Source organism: Mustela nivalis (assembly GCF_964662115.1).
Source record: "Mustela nivalis genome assembly, chromosome: 6".
Taxonomy (NCBI): domain Eukaryota; kingdom Metazoa; phylum Chordata; class Mammalia; order Carnivora; family Mustelidae; genus Mustela; species Mustela nivalis.
The window spans coordinates 10,720,899-10,744,314 of NC_139025.1; the positions used below are offsets into that span (position 1 = coordinate 10,720,899).

At 45.4% G+C, this 23,416-nt stretch overlaps 2 protein-coding genes across 5 annotated transcripts in view; both read left to right on the forward strand.

Moving 5' to 3' along the window:
• Nucleotides 1-23,416, forward strand: part of SYNE3 (spectrin repeat containing nuclear envelope family member 3) — a 978,380-nt gene that overhangs the window by 953,343 nt on the left and 1,621 nt on the right. The gene's annotated exons all lie outside the window — the stretch shown is intronic.
• LOC309866509 (corticosteroid-binding globulin-like) lies at nucleotides 7,935-21,367 on the forward strand. Of its 4 annotated transcripts, none has more exons than XM_082734254.1 (5): nucleotides 7,935-8,076; nucleotides 14,117-14,748; nucleotides 17,145-17,415; nucleotides 19,561-19,711; nucleotides 21,042-21,367. In XM_082734254.1, exons 2-5 carry the CDS (start codon nucleotides 14,136-14,138, stop codon nucleotides 21,225-21,227), a joined length of 1,221 nt encoding a protein of 406 aa, XP_082590380.1. In that variant the 5' UTR covers nucleotides 7,935-8,076; nucleotides 14,117-14,135; the 3' UTR covers nucleotides 21,228-21,367. The 4 variants fall into 4 exon arrangements, with proteins under 4 accessions (XP_082590380.1, XP_082590382.1, XP_082590383.1 ...); XM_082734256.1 differs by having other exon boundaries at nucleotides 19,564-19,711; XM_082734257.1 differs by having other exon boundaries at nucleotides 14,117-14,517.

The following is a 23,416-nucleotide window of genomic DNA, read 5'->3' on the forward strand; positions in this document are numbered from 1 at the left end:
GCACCACTGCAGTCAACCAACATAGTGGAGTACCAACAAAAAAGACTATTGATACATACTACAACATAGATAAATGTCAAAAACAATATGTTAAGTGAAAGAAGCCAGACCAAAAAGACTACAGGTTTTGTGATTCCATTTATACAAATCATCCAGAAAAGGAAAAATCATGGAGCCATAAAGCAGATCAATGATTGCCAACACCTGGATATATGAGCAGGAATTGACCGCAAAAGGTTTCATGGGATGTGTGTGTGTGTGTGTGTGTGTGTGTGTGTGTGTGCACAATGGAAGTACTTCAAAATTGATGACATTGCTCTAACTCTAAATTTACTAAAAATCATTCACTCATACACTGGCAGTAGGTGAGTTTTATGGTATAGAAATTATATCTCAATAAAGCTGTTTTAAACAACCCTCTACAGATACATGAAACACTGCATTGAGGAGGAAATTTTAAATGCATATGTTAGCATATATGCTAAAATAATGATGCAGTCACCATCATCTGAAGACATTAAAAAAAGAACCACAAATCAAATGAAACAATGTAGAAGAAATAACAAACACAACACAAGTTAATGAAATAGAAAGCAACATAAGACAGATTAAGAAAATCCAAAATCGTTTCTTTTATATACATTAACATTAACAATATACAATAACATTAACAATATACAATAACATTAACGGTTCTTTGGGTATACAATGGCTATTGGTGAGACTGATCAGGAAAAACAGACATGAAAATAACCAAGGACAGAAATGAAAAATGGATCATTCCTGTGCATCAGGAACATGCTTAAAAAAAGAGTATGAGTATGTTATAAAAACTGTTATATACATAAATTTTCAAAGCCAGAGTAAATGGACAATTTTTAAAGTCTTGCTTGAATAAATGGGAAGTCTGAATAGTTCTTTAACTGAAAGGAATTAAATCCATGTGTAAAACATTTCTCACAAAGAAAACGCTAAGCCCAAATGATTTCTCCAGCAGATTCTGCCAAACATTTCAGGAAACAACATCGTCAAATTTACACACCTTTTGTCCAGATTTTAGAGAGAGAGAGTACATCTCCCAAATCGTTCAATGACGCTGGCATGACACTGAGACCCAGAAGCGGACAGAACAGTAGTCGAGGGGCACCTTGCGACGGCTGTGTGCGACGCGTCGCATTGATCATCCTCACTCATCAACACAATAACCCTCTCAGGTGAGCACAATTCTTTACCTCACTTAACGGACCAGAAAATTGAGGTCTGCAGGCAGTGAGGGATTTGTCAAAGTCACATAATGAGTAATTGCTGGAGTGACACTGGGGACAGGTCGGATGAATTCCAAAGACCCTGGCAGTTTCTCTTATTGTTTCAATGCTAATCTCCTGCCTCCTCTGACCTCAGGGAAGGTGGGAGGTCAGGAAGCTGAGTCTCTGAGAAGTAGGGTGACTGGTCCAAGGTCACAGAACAAGTTGGTGACAGAACAAGGGGCAGGCTGGGAATGTGCCCCAGGCCCCTGCAAGGGACCTGCAGAACCAGCCCTCAGCATCCCCTGCTGCTCCTGCGAGCTTTTCAAGCTACTCTCAAGTAGGCCACACATGAACCGCTAGAGGGCGTTCCCAGCACCAGTCCACACCAGGCCAACCTCCTGGGCCCAGCAATCTGTGGGATCAAGACTGGAGTGCCCACAAGCCCTGGTCTGCTGTGGGACCATGCAGGGAAGGAACGCATGAAGCTGGAGGCAGCTGAACTCTGTGGTGAGGACTTAGGCAAAGCCACCTGGGTTCAAATTCTGACTCCTGCACGTGGTAGCGTGACTACAGGTGCGCCCTCCAACCTCTCTGCCAGTAGCCCGAGCTGGCAAATGGGAATATCACTAATCATGAGTATTTCTATGCCTTGGAATCCATCGGATGCTGTGCTGTCCTCTCTCCATGCTACTTCATGCATTCTTTCCAACAGTCTAACTGATTTTAGAGACCAGGATCTCTGCCCCTCTGCTCAGGTAGAGTGAGCTTACGGAAGGTGCCGACATCACACCGCTAGGGTCTGGATTGGAACACAGGTCTGTGATCTTGCCGCTGTACTATCCTCTATAATAATACCTACCCTGTGGGCTCTGGTGAGGATCAAACAGATCCAGACACATTACACACCAGAGCCAGCCCCCCAGCGAGAGCTGTGTAAAGGCTGGCTGCTGTCCTCGCTGGGCGCCAGACCCCATGCTTGGTGTTTTACACTCAGCGGTGAAATCAGAGCAGAGCAGGAATTGACAGGTAGAAAATCTAAAGGGAAATAAAAGGGAGCCAGCTGATGCAGAAGCTTGCCAATGAATTAAGGGCCACCCCTCTGGGCTGAATTTCTGCCTATCCAGGAGAAGGTGGCCCCAGAGAGGGTGAAAGTCCTGCTTGGTCCAGGAAAAGCCTGAAGGCTGAGCCTACAGGTGGAACAGGTGGGTCCCGCCACGGGGGCCAGCGGGGCTGTAAGACAGGGAGTCAGGCAGTGCCTCTGAGCTACCACAGTCGAAAGCAGGCTCTGGGACCAGCCAGGGCATCTCAGGTTAGCCTGCAAAGCCTGAGGTTTGGCCCATGTCACCTCAACACTGGCCATCAGTACAGGCTGACATCCTGCTTTGCCAACACAGCTCATGATTCCTTGGGTAAACAACCAGCCAGGGCTCAGCAAAGGCCAGCCAAGACTCCTGTCTAGTGAGTCCACCACAAGCCCCTGGGTTGACACGGCCTCTCCCACACCAGGCTGAGGTCCTGTTTGCCTGGAGATGGGATTCCAGGCAGCACTGCCTTATCCACAAAGCTACAGAAGTTAGAAGGCCCTGAGCAGTCCTGCCAGTTCCAGCCTTAGTGGTTGGCAGTGTTGGACAAGAGGAACCCAAGCTACACATCTGTGATGGGGTGATTTCAGTAGGGGGAGATGGTCATTCTTAGAGGACCCCAGCCTGAAGCTCCTTTTAGGATTTGGGGTGAACCCTGGAAGACCAGCAGCTCTTTCCCAAATGAGACCCAGATGCATCAATGCTGAACCAGACTTCCTGGTAAGCAGGGAACGGGTCTCAGTCATCCGAAGGCCACAAGCCATGGTCTGGTGCACACAGACGAGTGGTTCAGGGAACACATGACTAGCAAATGGACATCTGACTCGAAAGTGCCTAAGAGAAATGTTCGTTTAGAAAATTGTTTTCTTCACTAAGGGGCTTAGGTTTATGGTTAAAGACAATGTTTTCTTGTCAGTCATTAATAGTAGCCAGTCCTTGGTAGGCACCAGTCACTAAGGAGATAAAATAACAGTTTCAGCTCTGACTCTCCTAATACAGGTCTGACCATGCTCTCGGGGCTGTGCTAGGCTCACAGAGGCGTCCAGCCTTCACCGCATATGATACATATGTACATGTATTTCCAGAATGCTTTCAGGTCCACTTTCTATACCATGACCCTTTACTCTTAAATACTTCCATGTCTATTTTCTAAGCATTAGGGGTACTATTTTTCAGTAAAGCTCTCAACTGCAGGAAAGTCACCACTCCTATAAAACTTTTCCTCTAACATACCGTTCATATTCTAATCTTGTTGATCATCTCAGTAACATCCTTCGTAGCACGCATTCCCACAGTTAAGGAGGATACTTTGAGGAAACCATCAGGGATGACTTGCTGGTCTTTCTGGGGTCACCCCAAACGCAGGGAGAAGCTTCTTGATGAATCACTACTTCTGCCTCTGGAATCACACCGTTGCAGATGCTATGGCTCTTCGGTCTCCTCCAAGAGGTAACACGTTTCGTCCTTCATGAGATGGACACTTTAACGAATGCAACCCTTCTTGTCACTAAATGGCACAGACATACGGGAAAAGGTGAACTTGATGCCCACTTCACACCATACACGCAAATCAGATCTAGATAGACTGCAGATCTAAATGTGAAAAATAAGGCAATCAAAGCTTCTAAAAAGAAAATACAGGAAGATAGGTTTCACGACATCAGGGGAGGCAAAGATCTCGAAACTGGACAGAAGCAGCACTGATCGCAGAGTTAACAGGAGAATTGGGCTCCGCTGGAACCCTGCACTCTGTTCACCGAAAGATTCCATACCAACAACAAAAAGTCAGGCACACACTTAGAGAAGCTTTTTCGCGATTTATTTACCTCTCTTGCCGGCACTCCTACCAATCAATAAGAAAAAGACAATCTGACAGAAAAAGTCACTTCTCTTCCATCTTACTTAAATAAGGTACTTCTCAAAAGACAAGATCTTCAGCTAAGAGGGAGAAACTGTATTATCTCTTTAACCCAGAAAGTTTAACAAAATGTTTAACATTTTTAGCAAAATGTTAAACAAAAATGTTTAAGCTTACCTAGCACCTCCCACAGTTCACTCAAAGTAGTAAGAATAAACCAGACCATATTTCCTCCAGTCCACCTTGAAATCTCATCAGCTACCAGCTCATTTGTCACATTTTCCACACTCATGTTACCACAGGTGACAGTGTTGTGAAACTTTCTGCCTCTATGTGGTAAGGGTCCTCTTCCTCCTTCCTATAGCCCAGTCCCCACTTTCCATTAACAACCTCTTCAAGGGTCACAGGTGTCCACTAACTGTCATTATAAGACCTTTCCAACTCCCATTTTCAGGACTGCTGCCTCATTCCATCTCCATTATGCAGCACCCCACCCACTCCCAGGTACCTAAATCTGTTCTAGGTACTATGCCCTAATAATAAATTACCTAAAATTTTAATAGCTAGAAACAACCACTTATTATGCTCTTGTATTCTGAGAACAGGAATTCAGATGGGGCACGATGGGAGGGGCTTGTCTCTGCCCCCATGATGGCTAGGTCCTTCGCTGAAGGTTTTTCAGTAAAGGGCAACCACCATAATACCAAAAACAGAACAAATATCTTTTGAAACAATAGGAGAAAATTCAATCTTTTCAATGCAAATAAATAAAAGACATACACACAAAAAAATAGATAGTAAATGGAATATATGAAATAAAATGGTATGTCAGTCCTAATACAATAATAATTAAAAATAAACGTAAAGAGGTTAATTTTGCCAATTAAAAGACAGAGAATGTCATTTGGAAAATAAACTCAACTAAATGTTGTAGATGTGAGACACTTTTAAAACAAGAAAGCATAATTTGGAAATGAGAGGATGGGATAGATCAGGCAAGTGTGAACCAAAACAAAGTTAGGAAAACAATCTTCTCAAAGCAGGACTGAAGGCAAAATGTGTCACACGAAACAGAGATAAGAGAAAATTAAGCAATAGGGCAAGAGGATATAATGATCAAAATATACCTACTTTAACAGCCTCAAAGTACAACAACCAAGAACTGGTAGAGATAAGGGGATGAATAATCAGGACTGGAGACTTTGACATTCCCCACTGAGAAACAGAAAGCTCAAGTGAATAGAGAATCAGCACAGATGCTGAACAAAAGATTAAGCCCGAGCGATTATACACACACACGTATGGACACACAGTTATGCACACTGAACAGACATTACCCACTGGTTTTTAAGAAAACATGGAACATTCACAAAGATAAAGCACATAGGATTGCAAAAAATCCTCAGTCAGCTCCACACATTCAACGTCATACACGGGCATCCTTGTTTTACTGTGTTTCCCTCCATCCGGCTGCACAGGTACTGCCTTTTTTCAAATTAAATGTTTCTGGCAGCTCTGCCTGCATCAAGCAAGTCCGTTGGCTCATTTTTCTGACAGCATTTGCTCTTTTCATGTCTCGGGGTCATGTTTTGGTATTTCTTGCTGTATTTCCAACTTGTTCATTACTATTATATTTGTTACGGTCATCTCTGATCAGTGATTACGACCTGCAGAAAGCTCAGATGATGTTTAGCATTTTTTAGCAATAAAACATTTTTTATTTAAGGTGTATACATTTTTTTTTTAGACATGATGCTGTCGGACACTTAGAAGATGGCTATGTAGTATAAACATGACTTTTATATACACTGGGAAGCCAAAAATTTCATTGGAATTACCTTATTGTGAAATGCACTTTATTATGGTGGTCTGGAGCCAAAGCAACAGTACCTGTTGGGTGTGCCTTGTAGATAACACTTGTAGACCAAAGTGAAATAAAAGTAAATAATATAAGGGGCGCCTGGGTGGCTCAGTCGTTAAGCATCTGCTTTTGGCTCAGGACATGATTTTGAGCTCCTGGGATCGAGCCTCGTGTCTGGCTCCCTACTCAGCGAGGAGTCTGTTTCTCCTCCCTCTGCCTCTCCCCTGCTCCTGCGTACGTGTTTTCTTTCTCTCTCTCTCTCTCTCAAATAAATAAATAAATAATCTCTTTTTTTTTTTAAGTAAATAGCTAAAGAGTAGCCCAAGGTTCAGTATCACTTCAGTATCACTGAAGACCCTGGGGTTAAAAATAAAACCATAAAGGGAACTAGAAATACATCAAAATATGACAATGAAAATAGTCAATATCAAAACTTGGGGGGGCATCACACAGTCAGAAGTTAAATGAAAACTTTTAACTTTAAATACATTTATATGGAGACTCAAAATGTTAAGAAGTAGGAAAGCTAGCTAAGCCTTTAACTCAAGAAAATAGAAAAAGAACAATATTTGAAAATGTAGGAATTTCAAAGGATGGTAAAAGGTAAAAATAAAAGAAGAAATCAATTTTTTAAAAAGAAATTGATTGTTTAAAAAACAGTAAGGATTAAGAAAACTAAAAACTAAAAGCTGATCCTTTGAAAATATTAATTAACTAGGCAGATTTCCCTAATAAGACAGAAAGAAAAAACATTACTGATATGACAAGATTTAAAAATAATAAATTCCTAGGTATAAATTCCAAAATTGCCTTAATAAATAAAAAAAAAAAAACTTTTTAAGAATTCTAGAACCGGCCCTGGGTACAATTTTCCCTTTTTACTCCTAGAAACAGCTCTGCTCATCCCTGGAAGGAAGTAATAATGTTATCAACCAGCAGAGGGCACAGGACCCTGCCTAGGCTTAGCAGGCCATATTCTGTGTGCTGTGATCAAGCCAATGATGACTGATAATGCCCTGAGTCCTTTCAGGGACTGATATGAACAGGGAGAAAAAGTGAGTCTCTTTCTGATCACAAATAACCAGTTAGAAACAAATAACTTAGAGCTGCAATGGCCACCTTTGCCCTCACCATACAGGGTAAAGCATGAAAGCTGAATAAAGAAGAGCTCAGAAAGAATTTTTTTTAAAAAAGAGACAGATATGATACCCAACTTGGAATCCCTGGATCCAGCCAAGCCTGAAACCCTCCCCACTCTTCATAACTCTCATTCATGAGATCCAATTTATATTTCTTTTTTTTTTTTTTTGCTTTAAAGAAATTTGTTATCTGTCACTTCCAACCAATAGAGAACTAATAAATAAAAATGCAGAGAAGATGGAAGAAGCTAAACTTTTGAGTGGAATGGTCTTGTATATGAATCTCAAGGGGAGCTTTACTTAAGCTCCATGGGCCTCAGTTTCCTTATCCAAACAAAAGTGAGAATAATAGTCCCTAATTTGTAATGTCTTTGGAAGATTACATGAGACAATCCGTGGGAAGCACTTGGCTGCTTTTCTTCCACGTCTCTTTCCTGCCGGACGGAGTCCCGTTGAAGGCGGGACCTCATTAGATTCATCCCCTGTCCTAAGCTTAGCACCTGGTTCTTCACAAAAGTCTGCACCATTGGGCTAATTAAGGGCACCTCTGGCCTCCATGCCAGCATTCACCTGGCAACCACAGGCGGTGATGCAACTCCAGCCTTATTTTGATATTAAAAAGAAAACGTCAGAGAACTGAACGCAGAGGAAAGTTAACTTGCAGCATTGCTGTGTTTGCTCAAATGTCCTGGAAAAAACCCATTGGTTAATGTCCGGGGGGAGGGGACCACCGAATGGCGAAGGCCACTGGACCCCCTCTAACCATTAACCAGCAGGGAAGCTTGCAAACAAAATTTAGCCGTGGTGCCCCGCAGGCTTACTGTACACATACTAGGGCCCAGGACAGCCAGGTCCAGCCAGTCGTTGCAGCCCGAGTCCTCGGCAAACTGTGAGTAGCACCTGAACCCTGTCCATCCCTCCCGCTCTTGCCCAGCCGCCAGAATGAAGCCATGCGCATCTTGCTTGTTTAATTTTTGTAATGGACTTTGAGCATTAGGGCAGCCAGCAGTGATCTGAGGCCAGGTGTTTGAGAGCGGTGTTATGGGGAGGGTTTTGCAGTTGGTGGGTCACCCATGGGGGCTTGATTTGCCCCTGCCCCCAGCCCTGAAGGGGTTGACACTAAGCCAAGAGCCATTCCCATCTGTCATTCCACGGATGTCCCTAAGCCCAGCCAAGTAACACAAGGGAGTCTGACAGCTGGGCTGGACGGGCACAAGGTAGCTCCCCTGCTGGGGGGGTGCAGGCAGGGACAGCGGTGCCCACTGACGTAGCGGACTGTGCGTGCCCCAGGATCGCACACACCCACTTCCTTGCTCGTCCTCCTGGGGCGAGGACACTGCAGATTCAACAGGACTCCTTGCATGACTCCAAGGCTTAAATGCAGAAGGCCCGAGATGCTACCTGGCCCATAGCGGCTTTCGTGAAAATAATGAATGCAGTGGGCGTTTACTCTGAGCCTCGATTCACGAATGAGAAACAAGGAGGACACACATGAAATGAAATTCATGAAGACTATTGACACTCTGCTTGGTAACGTTGCTGGGGACTGTTTGGAGACCTCTTTTCCTCTCATCGCTTTGCTCTCTAGAGAGAAGGGCAGAAGGGCCTGGCACCGGCTCTGAGGGCAGGCTGCAGGGCTTAGAATCTCAGCTCTGGGGCGCCTGGGTGGCTCAGTGGGTTACAGAGAACAGGGCTCCTGGAGGAGAGCTGAGACCTGCGTGTCCCAGGACAAAAGGACATAAGCCAGGCAAGGCAGGGAAAGGTTGGGACTGCAGAGTGGATCCACCGGGGACAGGACTTGGGCAGGTCTGTCTTTGTCCCCAGCTCCCCGGTCAGAGCTGGGCTCCCCAAATAATGGGGACCTGAAGTGACCCACCATGCCATGACCCTGGCAGAGGGATGAAAGTCTGGTGTGTGCTAGAGGAAACTGGGTATCCCCAGTAGAGCGGGGCTCAGAATTCAAGGGGCCAAATTTGAGGCGGGGGCAGGGCTGTCACCAGGCATGGAGTCATGAAGTGAGGGTGGGAGGGAACTGAGCAGGGACAAGAGACCAAGTAGAGGTGACCACGGATGCTGGAAGAGGTGACGGGCCCCAGACTTGGAGGGTGGACTGAGACAGGTACAGGGGAAACAAAGATCAGAAGATCAGAATGGCAGATGAGCAAGGCCGGTGGTGGGTATTATTACTGACGCTATATTGTACTAAGGAAATGGAGCTCCTAAAACCCTTCTAACTAAGTGATAAGAGCACCAGGAACATCTCTTGCTCTAACATTCAGTCTTTGCCCATGATCCCTGATGCAGAGTTCCTAAATCCCTTGGAATTTCCCGGGTGACCACAGCGTCTTTCGTTCTGATGAGGTGAATTTTGGTAGGTGGCGTGGAGAGCATCAGGATGGGGCTGGTCCCAGGAAGGGCAAGCCATGATTAGAAGTTTGGAATTTTCAGCCCCACCCTCCTTTCTCTGGGGAGGGGGGGAGGGGCTGGAGTTGAGCATCCATCCTGCCTGCATGATGAAGCCTCCATCAAAATCCCAAAATACAGGTTTTAGAGAGCTTCTGGGTCAGTGACCCCATCTGTATGCCAAGAGGGTGGCCCACACCAGCTCTGGTGCTCAGAACCCTTCTGGACCTCACCCTCTTAATCTCTTATTACATCCTTTGTAATAAGCCGGTAAACATAAGTGTTTCAGTGAGCCAGTCTAGCAAATAACCGAACCCAAAAATAAAGTCTCAGGAACCCTGCTTATAGCCAGTCAAAAGGACAGGGTGACAATCTGGGACTTCTGATTGGCATCTGAAGTTGGGGGTGGGCAATCTTGTGGGAACTGAGCCCTTAACCTGGGGGGTCTGACACTACCTCCAGGTAGACAGTGTGAGAATTGAGTTACACTGTAGGATTGTAGATCCGTTGTGGGATTGAGTGGCATTCTCCCTCAGCTAGGGATAAATTAATTGGTGTGTGGGAAACCCACATCACTGGCGTCAGAGTAAAGTGTGCAGTCATGTGTGAGGAAAGGAGAAACACAGGGAAGGTTTTCCTTATACAACCACCTTTTATTATCCATTCATCTACTGATGGACATTTGGGGTGTTTCTCGTTCTTTGGCTATTATGAACAATGCAATCGTGAACACTGGGTTGTACAAATATCTGTTCAAGTCCCTGTTTCCAATTCCTCAGAAGAAGAATCTCTGGATCACATGGTAACTCTAGATTTAATTTTTGAGGATCTATCATACCCTTTATTTCCACGTAGCTGTAGCACTTACCTTTCCCACCAGCAAGATACAGTTTCCAGCTCCTCCACATCCAGGCCAACACCTGTTTTCTGTTCTGCTGTTTGTGGTTTGACTTGGTTTAGTTTTTGAAACAGCCATGCAAATGGTATCTCGTTGAGATTTTGATTGGTGTTTCCCTGATGACTCTAATGTGAACATCTTTTCATGTGCCTATTGGCCATCAGTATATCTTCTTTTGAAGAAATGTCTACTCAACAACTTTGCCCATTTTTTGCATTGGATTTATTTTTTTAACTTGAGTTTTATGTAATCTGGATATTAATCCTTTATCAGATACGGGATTTTCAAATATTACCTCTCATTTTGTGGGTCGCCTCTCTACTCTATTGATAGTGTCCTTGGGTGATCGAAAGATTTTAATTTTAGAAAATCCAATGTGTCTTATTTTCGTTTTGTTGTTTGTGCCTTTATTTTTTTTTTAAGATTTTATTTATTTATTTATTTGACAGACAGAGATTACAAGTAGGCAGAGAGTCAGGCAGAGAAAGAGAGGACGAAGCAGGCTCCCTGCTGAGGAGAGAGAGCCTGATGCAGGGCTTCATCCCTGGACTCTGGATCGTGACCCGAGCAGAAGGCAGAGGCTTTAACCCACTGAGCCACCCAGCACCCCTTGTTTGTGCCTTTAATGTCATGTCCAAGAAATCGTTCTTTTTTTATTTTATTGTAAATAGCATAATTGTTTATTTCCTTTTCGGTTTGTTCATTGTTAGTATGAGAACTGATGTGGGGTGTGTGTGTGTGTGTGTGTGTGTGTGTGTGTGTGCTGGTTTTGTAGCCTGCTGCTTTGTTGAATTCATTTCTTAGTTCCAGCAGGGTCTTTATGGAATCTTCAAGGTTTTCTACATGTGGCTATGATGTTGATCAGGTTGCCTACGGGCAGAGATCATTTTACTCCTTCTTTTCAAACTTGGATATCTTTTATTTCTTTTTCTTGCCTAATTTCTCTGGCTAGGACTTCCAGTACTGTGTTAAACAGAAGAGGCAAAAGTAAGCATCCTTCCTTGTTCTGGGAATCTTAGATAAAAAGCTTTCAATCTTTCACCATTACATTACAAAAAGCTGTGGCTTTTTACAATTTCTTTTATATTGAAGTAGTTTCCTTTAGCCTTAGTCTGTTGAGTGTTTTTATCTTGAAAGGGTGTGTTGAATATGCCAAATGCTTTTTCTGCATCAGGTGAGATGATCATATTTCTTTTTTTCTTCCTTCTGTTATAGCATGTTAGTTGAGTTTTGTATGTAGAACCATCCTTGCATTCTAGAAATAAACCCCATTTGGCCATGCTGTATGTTGCTGAATTCTATTTGCTAGTTTTTTGTTGAGGATTTTTGCATCAGTGTTCATAGGCATTATTCATCTGTACTTTTCTGTCCTTACCACATCTTTATCTGGCTTTGGTATCAGGGCAATGAATGACTTAGGAAATGTTCCGCTTCTCTGGTTTTTTGGAAGGAGAATTCATGTGATTTCTTTAATGTTTGGTAGCATTTAGTGGTTAAGCCATTTGGTCCAGGGCTTTCTTTTTTGGGTTTTCAATTCTGATTCAATTTTCTTACTACATACAGGTCTATTCAGATTTTCCATTTCTTATGATCCAATCTTGGTAAGTTTTGCATTTCCAGAATTTTTTTCATTTTCTCTAGGCTATCCAGTTGGTTGGCATGTAATTTTTTTGTAATAGTTTTTTATAATTCTTTTTTAAATGTATTTATTTTTATTTGGGGGGGCAGAGAGGAGACAGAGAGAGGGAATCTCAAACACACTCCCCACTGAGCATGGAGTCTGATGCAGGGCTCAATCCCAGGGTCCTGAGATCAAAACCTGAACCAAAATCAAGAGACACTTACCTAACTGAGCCACCCAGCTGCCTCTCTCTTTTTTTTTTTTTTAAGATTTTATTTATTTGAAGGAGAGAGATCACAAGTAGATGGAGAGGCAGGCAGAGAGAGAGATAGAGGGAAGCAGGCTCCCTGCTGAGTAGAGAGCCTGATGCGGGACTCGATCCCAGGACCCTGAGATCATGACCTGAGCCGAAGGCAGCAGCTTAACCCACTGAGCCACCCAGGCGCCCCCAGCTGCCTCTCTTATAATTATTTTTATTTCTGTAAGAATTGGCAGTAAAGTCCCCATTTTCATTTCTGATTTTAGTAATTTGAGACTTCTCTTTTTTCCTTACTCAGTTTAGCTAAAGGTTTGTCAATTTTGTTCACCTTTTTGAAGACCATATTATATTAATTCTATATCACCATAGTATATTATACTATATCAGTTAGATATATTATATCCTGGTTTCATTGATTTTCTCTAGTTTTTCTATTCTCTATTTTATATATCTGTGCTCTAATCTTTATTGTTTCCTTCCTTCTGCTACCCCACTCTCTTTGGGTAACTATTTATATGTAATATCTTTTTCCATCCTTCCACTTTCATATTGATGTCTTTGGATCTAAAGTGTGTCTCTTGTAGTCAATGCATAGTTGGATCATTTTTTAAATCCATTCTGCCAATCTCTGTCTTTCAGTTGGGGAATTTTATCCATTTATGTTTAGAGTAATTGCTAATAAAGAAGGACTTCTGCCATTTCCTATTTGTTTTCTAAATGCCTTATGGATTTTTTTTGTCCCTCATTTCCTGAATTACTATCTTCTCTTATGTTTAATTGATTTTTTTGTAGTGAAACATTTTAATTCCCTTCTCATGTCCTTTTGTGCATACTCTTGCTATTTTCTTCCTGGTTCCCATTGAAATTATATTTAACATCCTAAAGTTGTAACACTCTTATTTGAATTTACGCCAGCTTCACTTTCATAGCATATGAAAGCCCCGCACTTATGTAGCTCCATCGCCACATTCTTTCAGTTATTTAAGTCACAAATCACATCTTTATTCATTGTGTATCCAAAAAACATAGACTAATAATTGCTTTTCATAGATCAGTCTTTTAAATCATATCAAAAATAAAAAGTGAAGTTACCAAGCAAGATTACAATAATATGAGTTTTTCTAATTGTTTATATATTTACCTTTACCAGAGATTTTTATTTCTTCCTATAGATTATATGTACTCTCTAGTGTCCTTTCATTTCATCCAGAAGGACTCCCTTTAGCATCTCTTGCAGGAGAGGCCTAGTGGTAATAAACTCCTTCAGCTTTTGCTTATCTGGCAATGTCTAGATTTCTCCCTCAATTTTGAAGGATGGTTTTGCCAGATCTAGGATTCTTGGTTAAGAGTTTTTTCCTTTCAGTTTTTTGAATATATCAATTGGTGGGATATTTCACCCCTCTGGGCTTCCATTTCTGTCTACCTCAAATCATAATAATAATACCTATTTTATTAGTTTGTTAGTGAGGGTTAGTTGAGAAAATAAAAGTAAAACACATAGGTCGGTGTTGGGCGTCTTGATACCTGGTGTCGAGTAGGTACTTGAAAAATCATAGCAGGTATCATCATACTTTCAGATGAGGAATTTGAGTCCCAGAGACCTGAGCTGTCCCAGGTCACACAGCTGATGTGGAGAAAGGAAGTGAAGCTTGACTGGGGTGTTTCACAGGGTCTTCTGCCCACCATTTCACCATGCCTCACTGCCTTGGAGACCCTACATTATCTAATGAGAATTCCTGATTTTGCAGGGCCTGACCATCTTGGACAATGCTGCTTTCCCTGTGCACCTATTTCCTCTGGCTGTCCATCGGTGACCTCTGGACCGTCCAGGCTAAGGACCCAGATACTGATGTGAGCACGAGAAGCCCTCACCGGGACTTGGCTCCAAACAATGTTGACTTTGCCTTTATCCTATATAGGCATCTTGTGGCTTCAGCTCCTGGAAGGAATGTCTTCATCTCCCCTGTGAGCATCTCCATGGCCTTAGCTATGCTGTCTCTGGGCTCCTGTGGCCACACACGGGTCCAACTCCTCCAAGGCCTGGGCTTCAACCTCACCAATATATCTGAAGCTGAGATTCACCAGGGCTTTAAGCACCTCCACCACCTCTTCGAGAAGGAGTCAGACACCATGTTGGAAATGGTTATGGGTAATGCTTTGTTCCTTGACCACAGCCTGGAGCTTCTGGAGTCATTCTCTGCAGACACCAAGCACTACTATGAGTTGGAGGCTTTGGCTACAGATTTCAAGGATGGGGCTGGAGCTAGCAGACAAATCAATGAGTATATCAAAAATAAGACACAAGGGAAAATTGTGGACTTGATATCAAAGCTGGATAGTTCAGCCATGCTCATCCTGGTCAACTACATCTTCTTCAAAGGTATCCCCCTACTCACTCCGTTGCCAAGAATAGTAAGAGCCATCAAAACCCAGGATGCATTCTTGGACAAGGCCTTTGATCTTACAAAGCACACTTTCAACTGTGAATCTCCATCCTCACCATGATCCTATTAGGAAAGTAGAATATATCATCTTATAAGTGATCAAAATAACACCCAAAAGAATTGAGCAACTTGCCCAAGCTCTTACAGGTTTTTTTGAGGCCAAACATGCAATCATGAACAGACTGGCTGACTCATGGTCGAAAAATATTGGCTGAGTTCTGGCTGTGCATCAGGCACTGGGCCAAGAGCTGGAAACACAGCCTATGACCAGACAGACATAGCCTCTGCCCCCCAGGAACTTCCCCCAGATGCACCCTATACCACACACTTCCCCAGCACTCACAGCCAGCTCTGACCAAGTCCCATCTTAGCCAAACTTCAACTTGTCCTCATCAATTTGAAGCAGAGTTTTCCAAAGTTCTTGTGCGTAAAAATCACCATGGCAACTTGTTAAAATTATAGATTTCAGAGATCATGCCAGACCCACTGAAGCAAAGCTTCTGCAAGAAAGTCCTAGAATTTGTGTTTTTAAGAAGCCCCGCCCCCAATCATTTTTATGAACACAAAATTTGGGGATACATTGTCCTTGAGAAGAAAATCTCTGCTTCTTAGTTGATAGCACTGGTTCTCAACCCAGGGTGATCTTCAACCGCCTTCAGGGACACTTGACCACGTCTAGAGATATTTTGGGTTGTCACAGTTGAGGGTGGGGTGGGGTGGGGTGTGTTCCTGGCATCTAGTAAGTAAAGGCCAGGAAGTGCTGCAAAACAGGACAACTCCCACAATAATATCTGCTCCAGAATGGCCATTATCCCTAGGCTGAGAAACCCTGGCCTAAAGTCATCTAGTTCTCTGTCCTTTCCAGTCTCGTATCTGGAGTGATATCCTAGTATCAGGAATCTTCTTTGCTTTCTCCAATTTGCCCCCATAAATTCTTAAGTTTCCTTACCACGAGGCCTCCTGGCTTAAGAATTTTCAAGAAGAACCCCTTAAAGTAGAGGTTAGATCCCATTCTGTATTTTGTTTTGTGCCCAACTGGATATGCTACATTTTCTTCTAGAAAAGATATACTCAGGAAAAAAACAATAGCAAACTTTTAAGGATGAAAAACCTAACACTGAAAAATACTCACTATTTTTTTTTTTTTTTTTTTTTTTTTTTTTTTTGCTGTGAGTTGGACAAGTTAGTCACAAAACACCACCACCTTTGGCCCAGACAGCCAGACTGTGATATCACACTCAGCCATGGGGTGGAACAGGCACAGCCTCAGGGTCTGTTCTGGCCTTGGGGTCCACAGACCCGGCAGGCAGTGGGATGGAGAAGGGTCTGCCTCGAGCTCAGGCAGCCTCAGCTTGGAAACAGAGACCACACAAGGACTCCCAGGGACAGCCAAGAAACCTAGGACCCCCAGGGGGATGCAGGGTCCTCAGTCACCTCCAGACCTGGGGAGTTAACCTAGAGCATTGGAGGCCCTGGTGAGGTCCACCCATGTCTTTACACATCCAGAATTCTGTCACCTGTAAGAAAACTCATAGTTGCTTAGAATAAGCCCAGAAGGGCCAAAAAGGCTCTGCAAATGGACCTCACAATCAGGCAGGCTTTGGCTCTAAGGAACAATCGGCCTTCCATGAAAGATGACCAGTAATGAAAGCCTGGTCTGTGAAGGTAGTAAGTTCCCCATCACCAGGCAGACAAAGAGGCTGTGTGATGCCATTGTGGAGCATGGGGGAAGGATTGAAGTCCAACTGTGGGTTGGAGCATGGGAGCTTGAAGGCATCATCTCATCCTGACTTTGCCTTGGGGCCACATAGAAGGTCATCAAGGCAGTAGACACGATCTGCTGGGCAGCCAGGCTGCCTGCTGGACTTCTGTGGCCAAACGTCAAGGCGTGGGCATGGAATGGGTGGTCCGTTTCTCCAAACCTCTCCCACCCCGACCTTGAATTTGCAGCCCAAGTTCCATCTGGCACCATTTCCAGAACCCTTCTGTCTGGGATCCACCCTAGGCTCGGGGCGTGAGGGCGGGCAGCCAGGCAAAGTCTGGCTTACTGAATTCTACCCCCAATTCCAAGGGTATTCTCGTTTGTCTCCCTCCTTCCGTTTCTTAGAGGCTCAGAAACAGAGTTAATAATCCCCAGCCCAGTTCAAGAAGTGGAGGACAGAATAAGCTTTAAATTTCTGGGCATTTCACACTTACCAGAAAATTCTAGCCACTCTGGTAAGGACCTTCCAGGGAGCGGCCACCATGACACCTGCTTAGTGTTCTGCGGCCACCCAAACTGTGTTTTCCTCCAGCTCTCACAGGCCTGTCTCCTTTCTCCCTTCCTTCCCAGGCACCTGGGAACAGCCCTTCAACCCAGAGAGCACCAGGGAGGAAAACTTCTACGTGAACGAGACCACCGTGGTGAGAGTGCCCATGATGGTCCAGTCGGGCCCCGTCAAGTACTTTCAAGACCCAGTGCTCTCCTGTCAGCTGGTCCAACTGGAGTACACGGGCAATGAGACCGTCTTCTTTGTCCTCCCAGAAGAGGGAAAGATGGACACGGTCATCACCGCGCTGAGCAGGGACACCATTCAGAGGTGGTCTGAGTCCCTGACCATGGGGTAAGCCCTTATCCTTCTCCCGCAGAAAGGCACTTGGATCTGGAGTGGCTCAGGAAGGTTTCCAGAGCAGGTGCCCTGCCTTGCCTTGCCCTTTCTTCCTTCCTTCCTTCCTACACAAATGGAACTGCCTGCTGTATACCATGTGCTAGGCTTACCAGAAAGGATAGAAGGTGAATAGGACTTCAAAGACATGCACTCTAGAGCAGAGAAAAGGCTTCTGGTAGAATCCATAGTGCACCATGACATCGGTGTTTTCATAGCAGGAGAGGAAAGGAGATAGGTGTGAAGCTGTGGGGGGAGGTGGGAAGGCCTGGCTGCCCCAGGGGACCGGGGAAGGAGCTGCAGAACAATCACTTTCCATTCAGACTGTGTGTTAAGCCCGAGTGGGAGTGGAAGGCATCCAAGAGCGTGCATGGAGGAGGGATGGGCACGAGCCAAATCCAGGGGCCATGCCCAGGGCACCCGCAGAGTCAGACAGCAGCTGCACAGAAGGAGAAATTCTACTCGAATGAAATATGTAAATCAAGAGCTTTGAAGGCAGAAAATCTGGAAAGAAGCCCTCTACTTTAATATATACGTAGGTTTTTGTGCTTTATGGTTTTGAGTTATTTTTATTTTGAGTTGTAGCCCCAGAGCACTGCTCAATCCTGGACCTTCTGGAAAGGTTAGTCCAGTTCCTGCAGTAGACGTGGAAGTGCCTGGGAGTTTGACCTCCTGTGGGGAAGAGCTGCGGAGGCTGCTCCGCGTTTCCAGGAAATCCCTTATAGCGACATGGGGGGGAGCCAGAAGTGTTCTCAGAGTCCTGGACCCATTGTACCTGACCTTGAGCATGGGGTTGGGGATGAGGTGGGTAGGCGTGCGTGTGAGCCTGTGTTTGGGTGACCTGAGGGGTCCTGTGGCTGGCTTCTCACCATTTCACTTGCCCCCACGCCTTCCAAGGGAGCCAGTAGTTCAGGAACCCTGTCGCCAGCTGGTGATTACACACCCGGGATCACACCAATTCTGGCTCCTAGTCTGTGGGAAATGAGAAGGATGATCTTTCTTTTTACACCAAAAATAATCTCTTCGCCAAAACACTTTAGCTTAAAACATATCAATAACACATGCCATTTTCTTCTATATTTTTTAAAAATAAATCTCCAAGGCAGACTCTTGCACATTTAGGCGACATATGTGATCGGGCACGAGTTCTCTACTCCATCCCAGGGATGCCCCCCTAGCCCTAGAAGGCAGACCCTATGGTTCCTCACCTCTAGACTTGTGTTACTCAGCCCTTCTCCCACTTCACCCCTCCTGGGATCACCTACCCCCCTCACTGGAGTGCCGCCCCTCAGGGTCGGGCTGCTGCCCACCGACTGGGGAAGCCTCCTTGCCCCACACAGAGCTTGTGGGCACCCTTTCTTCCTCCCTCCCCCGCCCCCCCTTCTCCCTTCTCCCTTCTTCCCTCTCCCTCCTCCCATGAGGCAAGGACGCTTTGAAGCAACCAGTCCACAATTCTGCCTCTCCACAATTCTGCTGCTTCCCAGTGGCGTGACTTTGAGCTTCTCGTGAGTTCAGTTCTTTCCATGTGGTTGTAGAAGACGTTGGCCTCACCCTCCTAAGGTTGCGGGCGCATGTGAGCATTAGACATCCTACAGAAGCTAAAGGACATCCACCAGGGGTCTGGTATAGGCCAGTCTCCCTGACTGCCAGTTGTCCTGCCCTGTCCAGCACCCTTGTCGGGCGCTGCCTTGCTGTGTCCGTGAGACAGGACTTGGCTAAAACCACACAGCGCTAGTGGCAGGGCTGGGGCCAGGATGCTGCTTCCAGCTGGGTGCCCCCTCCACTCCTCTGCTTCTGTCCAGAGGTGCTTGGGGAACCACAGGGACTTGCTCAGGGACCCTCTTCTTCAGTGTCCAGTGGCATAGCTCTACCACGGGCGGAATCAGCTCAGAGAATGAGGTGAGAAGAAAAGATTGAGCTGTTCAGAGGCCCTGAGAGAAAATTGCCTGTGTGATGGCGGGAGAGGCAAATCCTACGTCTTGATCTGTCCCCTCCCAGATCAGGTCTGGCTGGGAGACCAGGTCTGGAGGGACCGCAGGGGAAACAAGTCAGCTGGCCCGGCCCAGTCCCAGGAAATTCTAACCCCATCTGCTTACCCCCAAGCAGCCAGGTAAACCTGTCCATCCCAAAGGTGACCATCTCCGGAGCCTACAACCTCAGGACCATCCTGGGGGCCATGGGCATTGCAGACTTCCTCAGCAAGGAGGCGGATTTCTCCGGCATCGCCCGAGAGCCCCAGCTGACATTGTCAGAGGCAAGTGTCCCTAAAGTCCATCTTTTTCCCCCACACATTCACAGTACAAATAATAATAAGGAACACAGGGCCCCCCATGAATAAGTCTCTAAGCCCCAGGCTGTCTGCTCCACACCCCTGCTCTTACAACAGGGTAAATGGAGGCCCAGCGGGAAAATGTGATATCTCCAAGGTGACACGGGAACTAGTGACAAAGGTCCCCCCGACACCAAATAGGAACCAAAGAAATGGGAAATGTCTGAATGCGATCCCATCAGACAGTCTAGCCACCACATTCTTTCCCTTCGGTCTTCAGCTTTATGTCCTGTGGGTCCCTCAGTCATTCAGGAAACATTTACTGGACGCCCACTCCGTGCCCCGAACTGCTGGGCACCGGGTATGCCTCCATTACTGAGACATGGTCCAGCCCTCACAGGATCTCACCGTTGTGTGGGTGGCCAAACAGGAGAGGGGACAGGAGACAGCTGAGTAGGCAGCCACCTCTCCGTCCAGCACTCAGACTTGGACCGTTGTGGCGCCCAGCACAGAGTCTGAGCTCCATGAAATGCCTGGTGTGTGAAGGATTGAGTCAAGCAGCCCCCTGTAAGGGGAGCCCCTCCTTATAGAGGAGGAGCCTCTGGCTTGGGAAAGGTAGTTCACTCACCAGGGCCACGGAGCTGGTGAATGTCAACCTGACGTTTGGCCTGGGGTCCATTTGACTCAAAACCTCATTTCCCAAGACACACCCGCTCAGCTTCTTCCTGCACCTGTTGGCAGAGCTTTTCAGAGCCTCGGGCTCCTCACTGTCCGGTCAGGCAGAGCCCCTGCCCCCAGAGGATGTTAATAACGAGCCAGTTCTGAATTGTTGAAGGTGTCTGATACAAGCTATACAAGCGTCTTGCTGATTTCAGAATTCCTCCTAATTCTGAGCACAGCAAGAGACCATTCAACAGCCCCTTTCCATCGTGAGCAGGCAGAAGCATTTTGCAGAGAGGGGCCCCAAGGGTTTGGCTAGCGAGGTGCAAAGGAAGGGAGGTCAGCCTTGCCCAGGACCCAGTAAGGAGCGCCTGAGGGGGACACTGAAGTCCAGTGAGTCCCGTGAGCCCCCGATCTCTCTGTGGTGCGCCCCATCTTCCCACTTTCCAGGGAAGAAGTCTTGGTGTGAGCTGAGTTCTGGAGGTGGACACACTCATCCTGGGGCTGCCACTGAGATGAGGAGCCAGCAAGTGACCCTCTCTGAGCCTCTTTGCCGCCCGTCAAACCAAGGGTGGGAGGGATGGAAGCGATGGGGCGTGGCAAGCTCCCGGCCGCAGCAGGTGCTCAACGCCCACCTTCACCCCGTCTCCAACAGGTGATTCATAAGGCCGTGCTGCAACTCGATGAAAAGGGCTTGGAAGGCGCCGACTCCCCCAGGGTCATGCTGCATACGGCGCCCGAGCCTCTCACCTTCCGCTTCAACCGCCCGTTCATTGTCATGATCTTCAACCACTTCACGTGGAGCAGCCTCTTCCTGGGCAAGGTTGTGAATCCGACCTAAGGGTGCCCCCCACCCCCAGGAGCCACAGCCCCGGCTGACCCTGTGTACCGGAGAGCCCACAGAAACGCTCTGGGGGGGGGGGAGGTTCCCCCTTGTCTTCTCCAGGTTCTTCTGTCCAAATAAATCACCATCACTGTCAAGGCCAGCAGGTGTGGTTGAAGGGATGAAATGGGACAGGTGACACGCTCCGAATGGCAGCATGCCACCTTGAGCCCTTGACCATCATGCTGTGGTTACAGGGCATGCGGAAGCCAGGGGAAGGGTGTATGGAAACACTATTGTTTTTGTATATTTTTGTTAGTTTGAAATTATTTCTAGAAAACAGGAATCATGCAAGCCCAAACACGACAGAATGACATATTTGAAGTGCTAGGGGGAATGTGGTGACAGCTTCAGAAAAGAAAAAAGGAAGAAACAAAACAATCCTTCAAAAATGAAGGCAAAATGAAGGTTCTTCTCCAGACAAACAAAAGCTGAGAAAGTTCGTCACCTTCCCTAAAGACAATTTTTAAGGCTGGAACGAGATGATTCTAAGGGGAAATTTGGACCTACACAAAAGAATGAAGAGTTCTGGAAAGGGTATATATGCAAACAAAGAGAAAATGTTGTTTAAAAAAATCTTAAAAATATAACTAACTGTCTAAAGCAAAACTACTGATGGGTTTGTTGCTTCAAGCTCAAGGGCTTCCTTTATCCCTGCTCCGCAAAAACTCAGTGTGGACATGAGGTTAAGCTTTTTCAGTAGAAGGTGCTGGAGAAACATTGCCAGAGGAAGAGGCTTACCCTGCTCATTTGGGGCAAAAAGCATTAACTGAGATAAAGAATTGGATGGATAGATGGATGGATGCATGGACAGATAGATAGATAGATAGATAGATAATGTATATGGAAGGTATAAACAGACCTCAATCCTAAAAGCATCATCTTGCTTAATAAGGAAACACTAAATGCATTCCCACTAAGGTCAAGACTAAGACAAAGCTGCATTATATTCTGCACCATTACCCATTGTCCTGGGAGTATTAGGCCATGGAGTTAAACAAGAGAAAGCAGAGGGATGGAATAGGAAAAAAATGAAATACAACAATCCTTGCAGACAGCCTATAATCCCCCTGCAGAACGCTAACAAATTAGTGATAAAACAAACTCATGTAACAAAAGAATTCAGCAAGCCTGAATATATACAAATATATTTGTATATATGAGCTTTCATATATACAAATCATGACCAGTTAAATAATAGAGGAGAAAACCCAGGAGCAGCCCCTGTCCCAAAAAATACAACACTTAGAAATAAACAAGAAATATGCAAAATCTACATTGAGAAAATGATGACAGGACTTCTTAAAGATGCAAAATTAGACTTGAACAAATGGAAAGATTCGCCTTCTTACATAAGATGCCTCAGCATCACTGGGCTGTCTTCTTTGGCTTCATTTAACAATTTGATGGTATTTCAATAAAAAATACTAGCAAATATTTTTTTCCTCTGGAGAAAGACAAGATGATCCTGAAGTCCATATAGAAAGATAAAGGTAAAGAGCCAGGAAGACACTGACAAGGAAAAGATGGGTGGGGGTGGGGAGGAGGTGACCAGCCTGAGTAGATATTAAAGCAAACCACACAGATCCTCTAATTAATTCTGCGGCACTGGAACACGAATCCACGGGAGGTCCAGTGACACAGGTTCAGGAGACTGGAAATAGACACCAGTACACATGGAAATTTAATATTCAAAAAAGAAAGACTTTTAAATACATGGTATTGGGACAACTCGATAGTCACTGGGGAGGGGAGATACAGAAGACCGTTCTTCATACCATACATAAGAATAAACTAAGAATCAGAGATGTATGTGAGAAAAAAAAAAAAAGAAGCTATAGGAGTACAAAAAGAGGGGCGCCTGGGTGGCTCAGTCACTAAGCATCTGCCTTTGGCTCCAGTCATGATCCCAGGGTCCTGGGATCAAACCCTGCATCAGGCTCCCTGCTCTGTGGGAAGCCTGCTTCTCCCTCTCCCTCTCTCCCTGCTTGTGTTCTCTCTCTCACCGTCTCTCTCTCTCTCTCTGTCAAATAAATATTTTTTTTTTTTTAAAAGGAGTACAAGAAGAAAGCACCAGTTAATTCCTCTACAATGTAGGCGTAGGTTTTCTGCCCATGACTCATAGTCCAGATGAAATTAAAGATTGG

What these genes read in the sequence shown, in the direction of transcription:
- LOC309866509 (XM_082734254.1), top strand. Translation starts at nt 14,136, where the DNA reads ATGCTGCTTTCCCTGTGCACCTATTTCCTCTGGCTGTCCATCGGTGAC. An exon ending in CAACTACATCTTCTTCAAAG is followed by an intron (nt 14,749 to 17,144) that starts GTATCCCCCTAC and finishes CTTCCTTCCCAG; the next exon opens with GCACCTGGGAACAGCCCTTC. An exon ending in CCCAGCTGACATTGTCAGAG is followed by an intron (nt 19,712 to 21,041) that starts GCAAGTGTCCCT and finishes CGTCTCCAACAG; the next exon opens with GTGATTCATAAGGCCGTGCT.